Here is an 18356-nt window from a genome sequence, read left to right as displayed (position 1 = left end):
CATTTCTTCAAGTCCTTGCTATGTATTGACTATTTAAGTGTGTAGTATTTCATTCCAATGCTTGGAACTTGATAGATGAAATCCGAGAATCACAAATGAATTCGAGAATTTCTTAGACTGGGCAGGAAAGGTTAATACTTTCGAGTGAAACAGTCAAATGAAATTATGGAAGAGATGAGAAATGTTGAAGAAGAAGTAAGTTGTATATTCAGTAATTGATAAATCAATGAATCCAATCATAAGTACATGGTTATATGTAATGAGAAAAGTAACTACTTAGCCTAATCAACTGTAGTATCCTAACAGAATTCTTGAAAGATAAGTGTAACTAACTAGCCAACTCATCAGTTGATGTGGATATTACAGTTAATCTCGATATTCCACTAATCTAATTATCATGTATCAGTACTCCCCTACCTGAAAAGATCATTGACCTCAAGGATCAAAAGTTGGAAACCTGAACTTCAAAGTATTTGCAAACTCCCAAGTGGCACAATCAGCAGAAAGTCCTTCCCATTTAATCAAGAGTTGAGCTACAGCTTTATTTCCTTTCTTTACCATCCTCCTTTGCAACACACATTCAGGATTAGAGTAGTAAGTACTAGAAATATCAGTCACATGAGGGTAGGAAATCTGATCAGGAATCTGATAACACCTTTTGAGCAAGGAAACATGGACTGTAGGATGTATCTTCACAGCAGCAGGAAATAGTAGAGTATAAGCAACTGAGCCTACTTTTTTGGCAATTTGGAAAGGACCATAATACTTAGCAGCTAGCTTGTGAAATGGTTGATTGGCAACTGTGACTTATCTATAAGGTTGAGTCTTAAAGTACACCCAATCTCCAACTTCAAAACTCCTCTCAGACCTATGAGAATCGCCCCCGTTGCTTCATGCCAAGCTCGAGCTCGCTAGGTGGTGTTTCGAGCAAACGCAGTTTCAATTCTCTACTCACCAAAGTACTGTCCACTTCAACTAAAAAGCATATTCACTAGGAAGATATGGGAGATGCAATGGAGAAGCAATACAATGGAATCAGTCATTTATGAGGTACATGCAATATACTTCTCCTCCTACTTGGAATGAATATGTAATGGCATTAGTAGAGATATTTATGGTTGATTATGATGATCCAATGGAGGAAATCAAAAAATTAGGCAAACTGGTTCTGTCAAAGAATATTAGGCTATCTTTGAAAGCAAATTGACTAGAGTGAACCTATCTCAAGAAAATGCAATCAGTTGTTTTCTTAGTGGACTTAAGGATGAATTGAACCTTGCTGTGAAATTAACCCACCCTACCACATTGTCTCAGTAATATAAAACCACTAGAATGTATGAAGCTCATTTGAATGCCCAAGCTAAAGCTTACAAACAGACTTCTATGGTGTCTCATAACATGAGTCCTGCATACAAGAAACCAAATGATCCCAGATTTCAAAACAAACCTATTTTGCCAACTCCTAATCCTGGTGGTTCAACAAATTATAGAGGAGTAAATAGGAAGACATTAAGTTTAGAGGAGATGAATGAGAAGATATCTCAAGGGTTGTGTTACTTCCGTACTGAGAAGTATACATCAGGACACAAATGCAAGAATTTAAAGCAAGATATATGTTGGAGTTTGAAGATTCAAATGAGGTTCCAATTCAAGAAGTGGAAGAATGTGAGGATCCTGAAATGGATCTACCTAAACCATTAGAACAAATGGAAATTTCTATACATGCATTGAATGGATCTTTGGGTTACAGAACTCTTAGAGTCACTAGTTACCGTTCAAGGAAACCTTTGAGCATTTTGATTGATACTGGTAGTGCACATAATTTCATAGATCCTGAACTGGTAAGGAATTTGGGGTGCCTACCCAGGCTACTATACCTCAAATGGTGGATGAAGCTAATGGGAATATGATGAAGGTCGATAGAGTTTGCCAAATTACTTGGCTACTACGAGGAGCAGAATTCTGTACTGAGTTCCTTCTGTTACTATTGGGGTCATGTGGAGTGGTCTTAGGAGTACAATGGTTGCTGACTTTGGGGGACCTAAAAATGAACTTCAGCAACCTTACTATGGAATTTTGGCATAAAGGAAGGAAGCATTTACTCAGAGGAGCAGGGAAACAAATATCATCTCCTGGTGCTGGCAAATTGGAGAAAATATCAAGTGATCATTCTCAGTTGTGTATGATTCAAGTAGTTACTTCTATGAATGTTGAATTACTTGCATTAGAAACTAAAGACAAGACTGAGAAAGACCCTAGAATAGTAGGATTATTGAAAGAATTTGGGAGTTTTTTTGCTGAACCTACTACATTGCCACCATCTAGAGGAGTGTTTGATCACAGGATTGTTTTACAGTCTGGTACTGAGCCTATTAACAAGAGACCTTATAGATATCCTTATGTTAAAAAGGATATCATTGAAGATCTTGTACAATAGATGTTAGATCAAGGCATTGTCCAGCCTCGTAGCAGTCTATTTGCTTCACCTGTTGTACTGGTAGGCAAAAATGATGGCACATGGAGGCTTTGTGTGGATTATAGAGATCTTAATAAATATACTGTTAAGAACAAATTTCCTATACCAGTAGTGGAGGATCTTTTGGATGAACTTGAAGGTTCAAAATTTTTCTCAAAGATTGATTTAAGGGCAGGATATCACCAGTTGAGAATGGCTAAGGAAGATATACCTAAAACAAAGATTTAGAACACATTCTGGGCATTTTGAATATCTAGTAATGCCTTTTGGATTATCAAATGCTCCTGCTACTTTTCAAGGCCTTATGAATTCTATTTTTCAGAAGTTCTTAAGGAAGTATGTGTTGGTTTTCTTTGATGATATACTCATCTACAGTCAAACAGTTGAAGAGCACTTGTTACACCTCAAGGATGTGTTTTTTGAGATGCAGAAACAGCAGTTATTGGCCAAGGAAAGCAAATTCTTCTTTGGAGTTGACAGGATTGAATATCTAGGCAATTTCATCACCAAAGATGGAGTATCTACATGTCACGTACCAACCCGCCATGACTGGCACCGAACTAAATCCTAGTGGGCGAACCAACACACAAGCCATCTATTCATTCAAGTCAGATTTTATATTGACCAAGTCGGTCAGTTATTACTCGTTCAAGCATCAAATAAACAAAATAAGTCATGCCATAAAATACTGAAATAAGTGCGAAAGTTCTAACTATTACAAAATCACCAAAATCCGAAAGTCATCGTACCAGGACTCTAATCTAAAACATGTCTAAGGAATAAAATCTGGCTAATAAATATCCATAATGTCCAGAATAGGAAAAGACATCATAAGTGGAAGATCTTCGGGCGAACTGGCATGGATAGAAGCTCACCCTAAATCTGTCAACAACGTCCTCAACACTAGATGTGAGGGCAGGTAGCAGTCTCTATATCAGAATCTGCACTCAAAAGAATGCAAAGAAGGTAGTATCGACAAACACTATGTAATAGAGATATCATAGGCCGACTAAGATTAGTATCATGCATATCTAATAAAATCAATAGAATAAACAAGCCAGCCAACAGACATGAATATCAATAAACCACAACAAGTCAACCAAGGATAATCACCATCAAATCACTAAGATATCAGGAATCACAATCAACGGAAGCCACAATGAAAATAAGTTTATCACAATAACCACACTCACTATACACACATGCTAACTGATGTCAATGCTCAGTAGTCATGACCTGCAGGGGACCCATGGTGTCCATGTACCACTCGTTCTGGATTCACTCCTCGGACCCCACAATAAACCTCCGCTCTGGAACGAACCTCGGACGCAGGATATATCAACGTACCTCTCATTTTCGGAAATAACCTCGGACCTCGAGCCCATAATCTAGGTCACATATGTGCCTTTCCATACCTCTTTACAGGACAGTGTTTCTTACCTTCTCATTATCAATACTCAATCATTATTTCATGCCACAATATCACCGAGAAGATCATATTAGCTTCTCATCACAACACATCCACTGCAGATTTAACACACAAGAACAGTGGCACAAAGCCTACACAATCACTCAATCATATTTACATAGGAGTTTAACCATACAATATCATGCATGAAAACTAGATATTCTTTCTCCTAAAGAATTCACAAAACATACAATCAACTAATCAAAGTCTAACTCAAGTAAACCGTAACCTACCTCAAACGTAGAGCTGGAACAACGTAAGTCACTCCGCTACAGCTTTTCCCTTCCTCAAAGCCTCAGAACGCTCAAAGTCTAGAAATAGAAGGCTCAATGAGTCATAATTACTCTAGTCACAATTACCAATTCAAGATTACCCTTCCCTTTACCCCCATTCCAATGGGTGAATGACTTCCTAGGTGTAAAGCAACCTAACAAGGGCCTTAGTAATCATTAATCATCAAATTGTAACAATAGTATATCAATATTCCCACTACAAGCAGATTTTATGGTCAAGTTACTATTTTTATAGAACCCTAGGTCTCAATTCACTTAGTATATGGTTCTAAGGACTCAACTCATGATTAAGAGGATTTAACCCAAGCCATTAGATGATAAATAAGTGATAACTACCATAACCCATCAAGTATAAAAGGTTTATTAATTCTAGGGTTGTTACTACCAATTCCACCATGGAAGACCCATAAAAAGGATGATAATCATGAAGATGATACGGAATTATAGAAAGGGATAGATGAGACTTACCTCTCAAGAGTTTTCTTACCCTAGCTTGGAATTTCACCCTAGGTGCTTGTGGGGAACTGTGTTGGTGTTTTATGAATAAAGAATGTGAGACTAAGTGTTTAAAACTGGGCTACTATTTTTCGTCCACCGCTGCAGCGGTCCCGCTATAGTCGCCAAGTGACCGCTATAGTAGACCAAGGGAATCCGCTCACCGCTATGGCGGTATCACCGTAGCGGGCAATCACCCATCACAGCGGCCACCTAGAAAATGGCTGGCCTCTGGCAGCGGTCCACCCACCGCTGCAGCGCTACTCCCACCGCCACAGCGGTGCCATCTGGGCAGTGAGCTCGACTTTTTTTCCAATTTCCCCCCCTTTCACTCAACATTTCATCTGAGGCCCCACAAACACGACCAAAACATGCATATTGACATAAAAACATCATACGAATCCACCCATGGCCTCGGAATTCCCAACGGAGTTCTTATTTCCTGCGTCACCTCCCGATGGACTCAATCAAAATTAAACAACAATCACAAGTAAGTCAAGTTTCAGCTCTTAAGCTTACAAAATCGATTTTCTACTGGCTCGTTCTACCCTTGAAAAGGTTCTATTTAGTAGGGTGATCCTACATTTTTCATAATGACCGGAAGGGTCGTTACACCACATATCCTCATAAAATTCTTGTTGTTCAAAATTGGCCATTGCCAAACACTATTAAGCAGTTGAGGGGGTTCATTGGTTTAGCTGGATACTACAGGAGATTTATACAAGAGTTTGGCATTATCAGTAAGCCCTTAACTGATCTTCTAAAGAAGGATAGTTTCAAATGGTCATCAGCTGCTACTGATGCTTTTGAAGCACTGAAGATAGCCTTAACTAAGGCTCCTGTTTTAGCCTTACCTGATGTTAGCAAAACTTTTGTAGTAGAAACTAATGCTAGTGGTTTTAGCATAGGAGCTGTCTTGATGCAACAAGGACACCCTATTGCATTTATAAGCAAAGCATTGTCACCCAGACATGCTTCCATGTCTGTTTACGATAGAGAGTTTCTTGATGTGGTTCATGCAGTTTCTAAATGGTCTTAGTACTTACTAGGCCAAAGATTCATTTTCAGGACTGGTCTTAATGGAGCAAAAATTACACACCAATTCTAGTTGATGTGGTTAACCAAGCTTATGCCTTTTGATTATACAATTGAGTATAACAAAGGATCTGAAAATGCTGCAGTTGATGCACTTTCCAGGGTAGCTGGTGCTGAACTGTTAACCTTGGTTATTACTGGTACTAGCTCTGAATTGCTTCAGGATATAGAAGATAGCTGGACAACTGATCTAGATTTGAAGAGGTTGATTGAACACTTACAATCTGATCCAACTACCAGCTCTCAGTTCACTTGGCACCAACATAAACTTAGGAGGAAAGGAAAATTAGTTGTAGGCAATATTGCACAACTAAGGCAGGATATCATTTCATTATGGCATGCTACTCACAAAGGGGTCACTCTGGGGTTGATGCAACCTTGAAGAGGTTATTATCACTGTTCTACTGGAAGGGATTGAGAGCTGATGTCAACACTTTTGTGCAGAAATGTGATATGTGTCAGAAAAACAAGTTTGATCTAGCAGCCTATCCAGGTCTGTTACAACCCCTACCCAGTCTTGAAGTTGTTTGGTCTCAAATCAGCATGGATTTTATTGATGGTTTACCCAAGTCACATGGATATGAGGTAATTTTAGTTGTTGTTGACAGACTGAGTAAATATGGCCATTTTATTCCTCTTAAGCACCCTTATACAGCTCAGTCAGTAGCCAAAGTTTTTATGGATGTAATAGTCAGATTGCATGGGTTACCAGACAATATTACAAGTGATAGAGATGCTGTTTTTCTCAGCATATTTTGGCAAGAGTTATTTTCTTTATAAGGTGTTCAGTTGAATATGTCTTCAGCTTATCATCCTCAAAGTGATGGTCAAACTGAAGTCCTTAATAGATGCTTAGAAACTTATCTCAGATGTTTTTGTGCTGAAGATGCTAAAGGATGGTATGATTGTCTCCCTATGGCTGAATACTGGTACAACACTTGCCCCCACTCATCCATTGATACTATACCTTTTAAGGCCATATATAATAGAGCCCCTCCTCTACATTTGCCTTATCTTCGTGGGGAGTTTGTTTCTTCAGAAGTGGATAACACTCTCATCAATAGAGAGATAAAGTTACAATTGATGAGGCATCATTTGATGAGAGCACAATTAAGGATGAAACAGCAGGCTTATCATCACAGAAGTGACAGAAATTTTTTTGTTGGTGATTGGGTCTATTTTAAGGTTCAACCTTACAAATAAGTTAGAATTTCAGATCAACCTCATCACAAACTTGCTTCTAAATTTTATGGCCCTTTTCAAATTGTTAAGAAGGTCGGCCCTGTGGCATACACATTACTATTTCCCGAGTCTGTGAAAACCCATCCTACTGTCCATGTGTCACTTTTGAAAAAATGTTATGAGGTTCCTTCTCAGATTTCCTATCCTCCCACTACTGATGTTGCTAGTCCACATTGCCCAGATCCTGAATCTATCTTGTAGAGAAGGATGGTGAAAGAGAAAATAAAGCAGTTGCTCAAGCCTTGGTGAAATGAAAAGGATTATCAGCAGATGCTGCTACTTGGAAATATTTCAAAGTGCTTCAGACAAGGTTTCCTAATTTTGATCCTTGAGGTCAAGGATCTCTTTAAGGAGGGAGTACTGATAGCAGATTAATGGAAACACATTGAAAATGCCACATCAGCAGAAACAATTAGTTGATAGAGTCAATTAGTTAGTTACAGTTCAGATAGTTAGTTACAGCTTTTGGCGAGAAAGTTTGTTAGAAGTTAGTTAGTAACAGAAGTGACTCCATTCACTTCCATTCTTTGTATTCAATATAAGATCTTGTATTGCTTTCATTTACAGATATGAATAAACACATTTACTCTTGAGTTATATCACAGATTCTCTATTCAATTCATTTCTCTTTTTTCATCAAATTAGGTTATCTCTTCGAACTTCTCTGTAAATTTCCTAGAATAGCTAACTGAATCCTTGAACTTACATATCGTTCCTGCAATTCAGTATCAAAACTTGTTTATGGAAATATATGTTGTTAAAGTTTTGGATTGAAACTCTTGTTATGCTTATGTATTGAATGATTTTTATCTCTAATGAAGTGGGTCTTTGTTTCTTTAATTGATCTTGTTCTTTAATGTTTCTTAAGGGATTAGCTAACCCTAGGACTCACCCATTTACTTCGATTTGAGCTCGGAAGAGGAAATTGATGTTGGGAAAGATTAATTAACAAGGATTTGGGGCTTTAAACTCATCTAATAACTTGAGTTAGGAATAGAAAAGTTAACTTGAGATTTAATTGGTAATGTTTAATATCACACTCTAGAGCTTGGAAAAGTTTAGAGTGAAATTCATTGATTTGGTTGGAAGACTTTCAATGAGATTTTAGAAACCATTATCTATTAAAATAAACTCGCTCGTATGTGAAATCGTAAAATATATTGGATCATTACTTGAGAGTTCCTTCTATCCATCCTTGTGGCCATTGATCATTTTACTTGCTTTCTAGTTAGTTTTATCTTTGTTAGTCTTTAAATCAAAAATCAAATATTAATAAAGTGTTTGGCTTAGCGTAGTTAGTGATAAATCCTTAACTTTCATAATCGCCTTTATATTGTTCTCTGTGGGATTCGACCCTGACTCATAGTTGGATAAATTATATTGCATACGACCGTGTACATTTCTCTTTGAGGAGTGGATTTGGACGTTATCACATTTCAAGGATGGTTTATTCCTCTGAGATTCTTCATCGCACAAAGATGTTGTGTGCAAGAGCTCTTCAAACCCCAATCTCCCAGAAGCATGATCTCCACACATATACTGATTCCAATGTTGATGCAACTGAATTCCGAAGTGTTCTTGGCGCCTTACAGTACTTAACTTTAAACTGACCCGAAATTTTCCATATCATACATCTTCTATGTCAATTCATGAAGAATCCAGCTGAATCATTGGTCGGGTGCCAAGCGCATCCTGCGCTATATATCAGGGGCTTCTCAGCTTGGGTTATGCATCATGGCCAAGTCGTCTCTTCATCTTGTGGGATTTCCCGATTCGGATTGGGCTGGGTGTCCCCTTACAAGGCGTTCTGCAACTGGTTTATGTGTCTTCCTAGGAGCTACCTGTGCTCTTGGGCATCAAAGAAGCAACATACAGTAGCCAAGTCGAGTACGGAGGCAGAATACCGATCATTGGCGTCATTCGCTGCAGAACTCAGGTGGATTACATATATTTGAAGGATATTGGTGTGTCCTTACCTCGCCCGGCCACCAGTGCTCTTCACGGATAACTTGACTGCATTACATCTCACGGTGAATCATGTGCTTCATGCTCGCATGAAATATGTTCAACATGATTCTCATTTTGTGCGAGAAAAGGTTGTTCAAGGAGCTATTACCACCAAGTTCATTCCCTCGTTGCACCAGCTTGCAGATATATTTACCAAGCCTTTGTCTAAGACACAGTTTCGTACTTTACGAGCCAAGCTAGGAGTTTTGCCGCTGCCACACTCTAGCTTGAAGGGGATGTCAGACAACCACGTCACATGGACTTAGGTGTAACCTAGGACTCCTCTAAGCTATGTAAATATAATGTGTATATGTATCAGCCGCCTGTGACAGCCTTAGTATGTGATAAGCTTCTAAGAGATATGTGACACGATATAGGTATGTTTGTGATCTGTGACAGCCTTAGTATGGGATAAGCTTCTAAGAGATATGTGACAAGATATAGGTATGTTTGTGATATATACAATCACTAGGAGATAGAGATAAGATAGCTAAATATTAGCTAGAATGACTCTGTTGGCAGTGTATATAAATACACTATTGCAGAACATATGGTCCATTGAATAAGAATTTAAGAGCTCAAACATCTCTGTTAATCTAGAATTTCTTCAGGGGAGCCATCTTTTTAGGTTGTGAGGCCCAGTGATAAAGGAGGATGGATTATTTGGCTTGAGCGCCCCCTGAGAAAAGAGACGTATATTTGAGGGAAGAGTCAATTTTGTTTTCTTAATATTTTACTTCTTGCAGATGATTTTGGATTGGGTTAGGTCGGGTCGGTTCTTTTCAAATGAATTTGTATTTATTAGATTAAAAATAATTAAAAAAAAAGTAAAAAAAGTATTACCCATCGAAAGTTAATTTTCGGCATATGTGATTTTTGTGTTAGTGAGGATAAAATTTTGCTATTTTTGTATTAGAAAACATAATTAAGTCACATTGATGGAAAATCTTATACGATATAATTAAATGTTAAGTTATAATGTAGTAGATTATATCGTATATGAAATTTATTCTCCGCTTGCTAATAAAAATAACAACACAACGTTAGAAATATCTTATACGATATAATCTACCACATTATAACTTAACATTTAATTACTTGGAATTTTTATGGTCATCACTAACAAAAAAGAAAAAGACATCGTTCTTGCCGTTTTTGGTACTTTCGGTAAATAAGAAAAATTTATTATGCAATACTATACACTACTCTCTTTCTGGTTAAATTTTGTGAAATACATTCCCTTAGATTTAATAGAGAATTCAATAGAGACTTATTTCAGTTTATTAACTTAACATATAATTAACTATTAATTATTTGTCACATAAATCCAACAATGAACTATAATGAAGAAAATTGTAGTATTATATTGTACCCAATATCTCAATCATGTAAAATAAGATTAAGAAAGTGCTAAGAGCATTTGCTTATCAGATTTTATTTTTAGGTCATAATTTGATAAATTTCTAGAGCAAACGAAAAATTGATTTACTTTTAAATTATTTACAAATTTCAATTTAAAAATAAAATAACATACAAACTTAATACTTTAGAAACAATGCAACATATTTATTTGAAAGTTAGAACTTTTGTAACTTAATGATTTGTATATAAAAAAAAAATGAGTATGCGCACAATAGTAAATATTGAAATGACATAAATATTTAAATGACAAGTAGATAGTTTAATATTTCAAGATCAAGTATACCAAGCTATGTGATTACTTGCCCTAATCACAACCAAATTTGTGATTACAATGATAGATTATTATATCAGTTGCATTAGGATAAACTTTTAATTTGTGGTAGATTCTAAGAATATAAAATATAAGAGACAATGACAAATAGTTTATGACATTAAATTATGATAATAAGTTCGTAAAATGGTAAAGCTAAACTTAGAGAAAATGGAAGAGTTAGATTGAATCTACAAAACACTAAGATATGTATGCACATATTTCTTTAAAAAAGATTACAATGTAATTGGTTTGTACTTCAAAAAAAAATTATTACATTCTTAATTAGTTTTTACTTTTTTGAAGAAATTTTTTTTTTATTACATCCGGAGAGGGAGGGAATAAGGGAAAGAAATGCTACAACACTAATACTACGTCACTAATGGTATTTGAACTCTTGATTTCAATAGAGCGTGGAGCTCACCAATTAAGCTGGCATTCAACCCATTAGTGCAACTCAGGTTACATCCCCTTTTTGTTCTTTTGGAGGATAAAGCTTCATTCTTTACTATGGGAGAGCTAAAAATTGCAATGTCTACTTTCCTATATTTACTACTGTTTGTTTGCAAAACACAGTAAAAGCTAGTGTAGACATAACAGAGATAAAAGGAATGTGGACAGGCAGAGGGAAAAGAAGGCCATTGTCCACTTGTAAACCCACTTCTACAGTGTGGACGTAATTGTTCAAAACGAGGGGTTGGGTTTTTACAATTTTATATTCTTTGTACAAGTGGTTTGGGTGATTATTTCAGTCCAATCCTCGCCACTACCTTGCTGGGATGACTAATGATACTTACTGAATACATGTTGATGTACTCAAAGTACACTAGCGACATTTTTCGTGCAGAATTTTATCCCTCCACTAGTGGAGTTCGAGAGGGGATTAGGAGTTGCTCGGAGATTCAGTGATGAGTTGCTTGGTCTAGTTCATAGCACTGTTAACTCCCTTCCCTATCTTATAATGTAAAGGCAAAAGTGTAAAGTCGTAATAATGCGTAAAGACTAAAATATCCCCGAGAAATAGTGATACAGCCTTCTAGCGCCAAAAAAAAAATCCTAGTGATACAGGTCATGAGCGACTAATATTGAATAGATATCACTATCTTAGAAAATAAGTACTCTGAACGGATAGAACAATAATATTTGTTTCGAATTTATTCATGTCCTTATATAATTAAATTAGAATCTTCCGCTATCGGATTCGCTTAGCAGGCTGAAATTTAAGTGTCATCGCTGTTTAACCACATTGGATCGTGACATTATTCCTTAGTTTGACAGACCACGTGTGACAAAGTGATAAAGAGATACGGATTATATATTCCTTGTATATTTTTGTCTTTTGTTTTTCTTCCACTTTTGAGTTGTGGTATGCACGTTCAAGGGAAAAATTAAGAGCCTGAGGGTGTGTTCGGTATGAAGGAGTGTTCTTAAATTTTTTCCATGTTTCTTAGTCAAAATTTTTGAAAAATCAGTTCCTAAAAATGAGGAAAAATACTTTCCTACTCGAAACAAGTTCCACAAATGACTTTCCACACTGATTGTGCCCTTCCCACCCTACACAACTCATCTTCATTGCTTGTAGCCCCTCTATCCCCACCACCCCACACCCCTACACCCAACCCCGAAATTTCATACTAATATTTATCTAGATTATGTACAAATACATTTTTGATAATATATTTTGCTTATGTACCGAACAAAAGAAAATAAGTAAAACACCACCAACTTTCCTAGAAAACTTTTTTTCATGAAAAACGTTTTCCTTCATACCAAGCACACCCAAAGAGAAGACTTCCTATGTTATAGTAATAAGTGTATCGAATCCTGATATGTTGTTTAAATACCTGAATGGTATGTATAGAGAGGAGACTACACCCTCGCAATCAAAGATGTAAGAAACACCAGCAAGAAGAAAAAGGAAAAAGAAGAGGTGCTTTCTTATTCTGCTTTGTATTCTCTAATAATCAAAAAGATCCAACCCGCCTTCTTTTCTCCATGCAAACTCACAATAACTTAAATAATTCGATATTGGAAACCATCCAACTTAAAGGAAATATCTTGCATTCAAAGTTTTTTAACAATTAAAATTGAAAACTACATTTGGGAGAATTGAAGTTTTGCTGCCCAAGCAAATGGCACACTCCTAAGCACACGTTACAAAGCCATCCCCTTTTAGATCCTTAAAACATTCCACCAAGTTTCCTACTTAACGTGTCCTAGTATCTAAATTTACATTATCTTCGATAAAAGGAAAGAAGATGCATCAAGTCTTGGTTTCGTTCTGTCTTGCAATATAACTTATCGTTGCTTGTATAATCAAAATAGTTTAGCGCAAGGGCATACAGGCCATTTAAACTAAGTTAAACTGTTAAACTAACCATCAATAAACTCATGGAAAAAAAAAATTGAAAAATCCCTCCGATCCCACAGTAGGTTTGTCCTAAAACAAAAGGTCAGATTCAATAGATATATACTGTGTATTTATGAAAAGAAACAAATTTATAACAGGCAATGTGGAGACTCCTCATCCAAGGGTGATCTGCTATTAATATTTTACAGCCTCAAAACGTTTGCTGCAAAATGCCAAACAGATAAAGAGAATATCACTTCCACATCCTACACAGCAACAATAGAATACAAAAGATTGCCTATATAAAGTTGACTTCATGCATCCACACAAATAATAGTGATTCCTCAAACTGATATAATATAGGAATTTTCTCATTCAATAAATATTGACATTATTGTTTCCAAGAAAAAGAAAGAACCACAAAAGAGCGAAATCAGATAAAGGAGAAAATGAGAGAAAAGACAAGGAAAAAACATCACAATCACTCTCCTCCAACTACAAACAACCTAAAAAAGAGACTTCGACCAAGCAATGGTACCAGACAGAAAAGGGCAATGCATGGGGCACCTCACAAGTATGTAGACAACATTAACCACATCAAATTGAAACATGAGATATACTGGCAATTCGTTGTTTGTTACCATGCATCCAAAGCCCCACCATCAACTTCTCCATCCAGCAAAACCAAATTTACTGGGGACATAATAGCAAAACCGGGAAAACAAACAGGAAACTCGCACTTTAAGTACATATAACAGCACCTTAGAAGCACTTCCTGTGGACGATGGAAGGACCAGACTCATCATACTCTCCCTTTGAGATCCACATCTGATCAAGCACAAAGACAACACATATTCAGTCTAACTAGTAAATGCAATTTGTAATAGAGAACAATCAATGCAAAGAAGAATAAAGCTCACCTGCTGGAATGTGCTGAGGGATGCAAGAATGGATCCTCCAATCCAGACACTGTATTTTCTTTCAGGTGGTGCAACAACCTTAATCTTCATGCTACTTGGAGCCAAAGCAGTGATTTCCTTGCTCATCCTATCAGCAATACCAGGGAACATGGTGGAGCCACCACTGAGAACAATGTTACCATAGAGGTCCTTCCTAATATCTACATCACATTTCATGATGGAGTTATAGGTAGTCTCATGGATACCCGCAGCTTCCATTCCGATCATTGATGGTTGGAAGAGAACTTCTGGGCAACGGAACCTCTCAGCACCAATGGTGATAACCTGTCCATCTGGCAATTCATAGTTCTTTTCAATGGAGGAACTGCTCCTAGCAGTTTCAAGTTCCTGTTCGTAGTCAAGAGCCACATACGCAAGCTTTTCCTTCATATCACGGACAATTTCCCGTTCAGCAGTGGTGGTGAACATGTAACCTCTCTCAGTGAGGATCTTCATCAAGCTATCAGTAAGGTCACGACCAGCAAGATCCAAACGAAGAATGGCATGCGGTAAAGCATAACCTTCATAGATAGGGACAGTGTGACTCACACCATCACCAGAGTCCAACACAATACCTGTCAAAAACAATTTATTAAGTCAAACTTCGAACACAGTTATTTCATCAGGCACAGAAAGTTGGATCATGGAAGGACTAGTACGAACCAGTGGTACGACCGCTAGCATACAACGAAAGCACGGCCTGGATAGCAACATACATAGCTGGAACGTTAAATGTCTCAAACATAATCTGGGTCATCTTCTCTCTATTGGCCTTAGGATTAAGGGGTGCCTCAGTCAGGAGAACAGGGTGTTCCTCTGGAGCAACTCGAAGCTCATTGTAAAAAGTATGATGCCATATCTTCTCCATATCATCCCAATTGCTCACTATACCATGCTCAATCGGGTATTTCAAGGTCAAGATACCTCTCTTAGATTGAGCTTCATCACCCACATAGGCGTCCTTCTGTCCCATTCCAACCATAACACCAGTGTGCCGGGGACGACCCACAATGCTGGGAAACACTGCTCTAGGAGCATCATCACCAGCAAATCCTGCCTACATTTCAAACACAAATTACTCATAAAAAAAGAATATGCAGTTCACTTACATTGAACTGTTATCTATCACGAGTATGTCCTGTAAAAACAATAGTCAACTAAGACTACCTTAACCATTCCAGTTCCATTGTCACAAACAAGGGGCTGAATATCCTCGCCGTCTGCCATTTTTATTCAACTGAAATAAAAGAAAGTCAAATGAGCACTCTTGGTATGAGTTAAATGCTTCTTGTCAAAAATTCACACTTGTGTTAACAAAATATATACATTACGGTATCAACACATAAAATGACATCCCGATACAGATTGATTGGAAACTCAACATAGACGTCTTTAGTCATAGACAGTTCACTTGCAAGTTAGAGATATGAAATGGTCTAAACCCCGGACAATTTAGAGCTCGTAAGGCAAATACAATTGAATACAATACTACACACTTATCATCATAAAAAGTAGGTTTGTTTTTTCCTTATACCAGCAGAAAATGATTCCTCGACGTTCAATATTCATTCTCAGTTCAGTTAAATTTTCCAGTAACCAAAATGAGCATGCAGAGATCCTAAAGCCAAACAATGGATATAGTCCAAGTATACAACAACAAGAATGTAGCTTTGAACTTTCAATCACAATTCAATAGTAAAAATAAGAGAAAATGGTCACAAACACACCTAAAGTATCACTTTTTTGCGAGTTTCACCCCTCAACTATCAGTTGTCTGTGTTTCCTACCTGAACTATCACCAACTATTTATCAAAATAGTCCAGGTAGGAAACTCAATGATACTTCAGGTATGTTTTTGACCATTATCTCTAATCAAAAATTTATCAAAATAGTTCAGGTAGGGAACTCGCAAAAAAGTGATAGTATTTTTGAGCATTATCTCTAAAAAATAATAGATCTAGGAAAATTGAGAGCAGATCAACTTGAATATAACAACAGATCTGGAAAATTCCGCCAAAATACAACCCCCTAAATCTAACCTTATACTCACTTATTAGACAAATCAGGAAAACAAACTACAACAACAACAAAAAGTAAACAAAAGAACATGAGGAATTAGAGCAGTTACTATTATAGATCTCAAAGCAGAACTTCGATTCTCTTAGCTACTAAGCAAGCAGATTATAAAAAACAAGATCTGATTAAGCAGAGATTAGCTTACCCAAAAGGAAAGAGTATAAGAGAGATGGATCTGAAAAGCAAATGAGGAAGGCCGGCTTGCTAGCTTTCTCTTTCTCTACAGTCTGTTGAACGCGTTAAGACAGTAGACAACTATATATATACAGGAACAGGGAGGACCTTTGAATTTATAATCTCCTTTTTGCTGTCTTTTTTTATTATTATTATTATTATATTATCTGGTCTGCATTTTGAATTTGAATTAAAAGAGGTGTGAGCACAAAAATGCAGAGTAAATTCCGTCACCCATGTATTAAGAATTGCCTGTTAATATCACTTTATTTCTGTTAAGACTAAAATATCACCCACCTTTTACTACTTTTCTCAAAATATATTAGACACACAACACCCTCTTTCTCTCCTAATTGGCATGTCATGTCACATAAATTCTATTTCTTTAATAATAAATTTATATAACTCATCAATCTCATTTAACTCAATCCAAACCCAAACCCATTTAACTAACCAACCCATATCTCATACCATTTAACCTGGTTAAAAAACATCAAACAAGCGTAACTTTTATACCCTACTATCAAAATTGGATTCTTTTTTTGATTTTGTCAATGAGACCTTTAGTCAAACATGCTGAAATTAGTTGTAGGCCAATTGTGATTTTCTTTAATCAGACTGCAAAATGTTTATATTTTGACAATTTAATTAGGTGGTGGTGCAAATACTGGTTTAATTTCTGTTAATTGGAATGAATAGCTTTGCGAAACAAAAAATTGACTTCTTTTCTTAAATTGACTCGTTTTCTTTGTAATATTGTTTGTTGTAAGTTTTATATTGGCAGAATAGTCTGGGAAGCCCCTGTACTTGTACATTTTTGTCATCCCGGTGTTCGTACTTACGGGTTTGCCAACTAAACCCTTCTACTCTTTAAAATTGAGCATTGTAAACCCCTCTGACTGTTGATCAATCCTATGTGGCAACTCGATGGTTGAGTTGGAACAATGCGTGAATTTCACGCATATAAAGAGCGTAAACATGAAAATTTAGAATAAAAAATGATTAGAATGAGAAAAAAAATTATAAAAAATAAAAATAAAAATCTGAAACTCTCTTCCCCCCCCCCCCCCCCGCACCCCACCCCGTTTCTTTCCCCCCAGCCCACCCTTCGTTCTTCCCTACCCCATCCCATCCCCCATTTCTTTTTCCCTTTCTACCCTCTTCCCATTTTCACCACCTTCACAACTTCAATTAATATTTGAGAAAAATAATTTTCATCTCCCTTTGTCTTCCTCATGTTTTCTTTATACACAAACCCAAAAATATAGAGAAACAAATCAATAATTTTCAAGTGGGGTTTCATTTTTTTTTTTTTTCATTCTTTACTTTCTGCTACATTTCATTGTTGTTTAAGCTTCATAAATTACTGGGTTTCCTCTATATTTAGCTTTTTGCTCTACTTTTTAATAGATTGATTAATTTTCAAAGTTTTTGGAGATCTTTTCCTCGAATCCGAGAACAAGAGAAAATGTTGAGCTTAAAATTCTCTTAAAATTGCATTCAACGGCTCTGTCAAAATGTTGAGCTTTGATGCAATGAATTAGGATGATGGTAATGTGATTTTGGTGGTGGATGGTGGCGGTGGTGGGTGGAAGATGGAGATGGGAGGGTGGAGAGAGAAAGGTTTGGGCTTTTTTTTTTTTTTAAAGAAAAAGGAATAAATTTGTTTTTTTATCACAAAGCTAATTTTTATAAAAATAAATGATGATATGGCATTGGTGGATCTGATGTGTCCTACATGTTAGGGCGAGTGTGCTACACACAACATCAAAGGGGTTTACAATGCTCAGTTTTAAAGAGTAGAAGGGTTTAGTTGGCAAACACGTAAGTACGAACACCGGGATGACAAAAATGGACAAGTACAGGGGCCTCCCAAATAATTCCACCTTTTATATTTGTATGTTAGTAGAAAATGTAGGGAACCTATATATGATTGGTAATAAAAGAGAAATTATTGGTTATTAGAATATTATGTGATTTATTTGAGTG

The 18356-nt window shown here is 36.6% G+C and overlaps 2 protein-coding genes across 2 annotated transcripts; one reads left to right on the top strand and one right to left on the bottom strand.

Annotated features, from left to right (window-relative positions):
- The first annotated feature begins 5189 nt into the window (after positions 1 to 5189).
- Positions 5190 to 5771, top strand: LOC132053733 (uncharacterized mitochondrial protein AtMg00860-like). The gene is made up of 2 exons (XM_059445839.1): positions 5190 to 5222; positions 5337 to 5771. Exons 1-2 carry the CDS (start codon positions 5190 to 5192, stop codon positions 5769 to 5771), a joined length of 468 nt encoding a protein of 155 aa, XP_059301822.1.
- Positions 5772 to 13508: 7737 nt separating this feature from the next.
- On the bottom strand, positions 13509 to 16409 carry LOC132051553 (actin-7-like). Its single transcript, XM_059442690.1, has 5 exons — positions 16339 to 16409; positions 15285 to 15354; positions 14781 to 15174; positions 14079 to 14692; positions 13509 to 13986 (listed from the first exon to the last, which is right to left on the bottom strand). The coding sequence occupies exons 2-5, from the start codon at positions 15342 to 15344 to the stop codon at positions 13921 to 13923; spliced, it is 1134 nt and encodes a 377-aa protein (XP_059298673.1). The 5' UTR covers positions 15345 to 15354; positions 16339 to 16409; the 3' UTR covers positions 13509 to 13920.
- Positions 16410 to 18356: the final 1947 nt, after the last annotated feature.

The sequence above is a fragment of the Lycium ferocissimum genome, chromosome 4 (genome assembly GCF_029784015.1).
Source record: "Lycium ferocissimum isolate CSIRO_LF1 chromosome 4, AGI_CSIRO_Lferr_CH_V1, whole genome shotgun sequence".
Lineage (NCBI taxonomy): Eukaryota > Viridiplantae > Streptophyta > Magnoliopsida > Solanales > Solanaceae > Lycium > Lycium ferocissimum.
This window is presented reverse-complemented; position numbering and strand designations above follow the sequence as displayed.

What these genes read in the sequence shown, in the direction of transcription:
- LOC132053733 (XM_059445839.1), top strand. Translation starts at nt 5,190, where the DNA reads ATGGACTCAATCAAAATTAAACAACAATCACAA. An exon ending in AAATTAAACAACAATCACAA is followed by an intron (nt 5,223 to 5,336) that starts GTAAGTCAAGTT and finishes AATGACCGGAAG; the next exon opens with GGTCGTTACACCACATATCC.
- LOC132051553 (XM_059442690.1), bottom strand. Translation starts at nt 15,344, where the DNA reads ATGGCAGACGGCGAGGATATTCAGCCCCTTGTTTGTGACAATGGAACT. An exon ending in ATGGAACTGGAATGGTTAAG is followed by an intron (nt 15,175 to 15,284) that starts GTAGTCTTAGTT and finishes TTTGAAATGTAG; the next exon opens with GCAGGATTTGCTGGTGATGA. An exon ending in TGCTAGCGGTCGTACCACTG is followed by an intron (nt 14,693 to 14,780) that starts GTTCGTACTAGT and finishes TGTTTTTGACAG; the next exon opens with GTATTGTGTTGGACTCTGGT.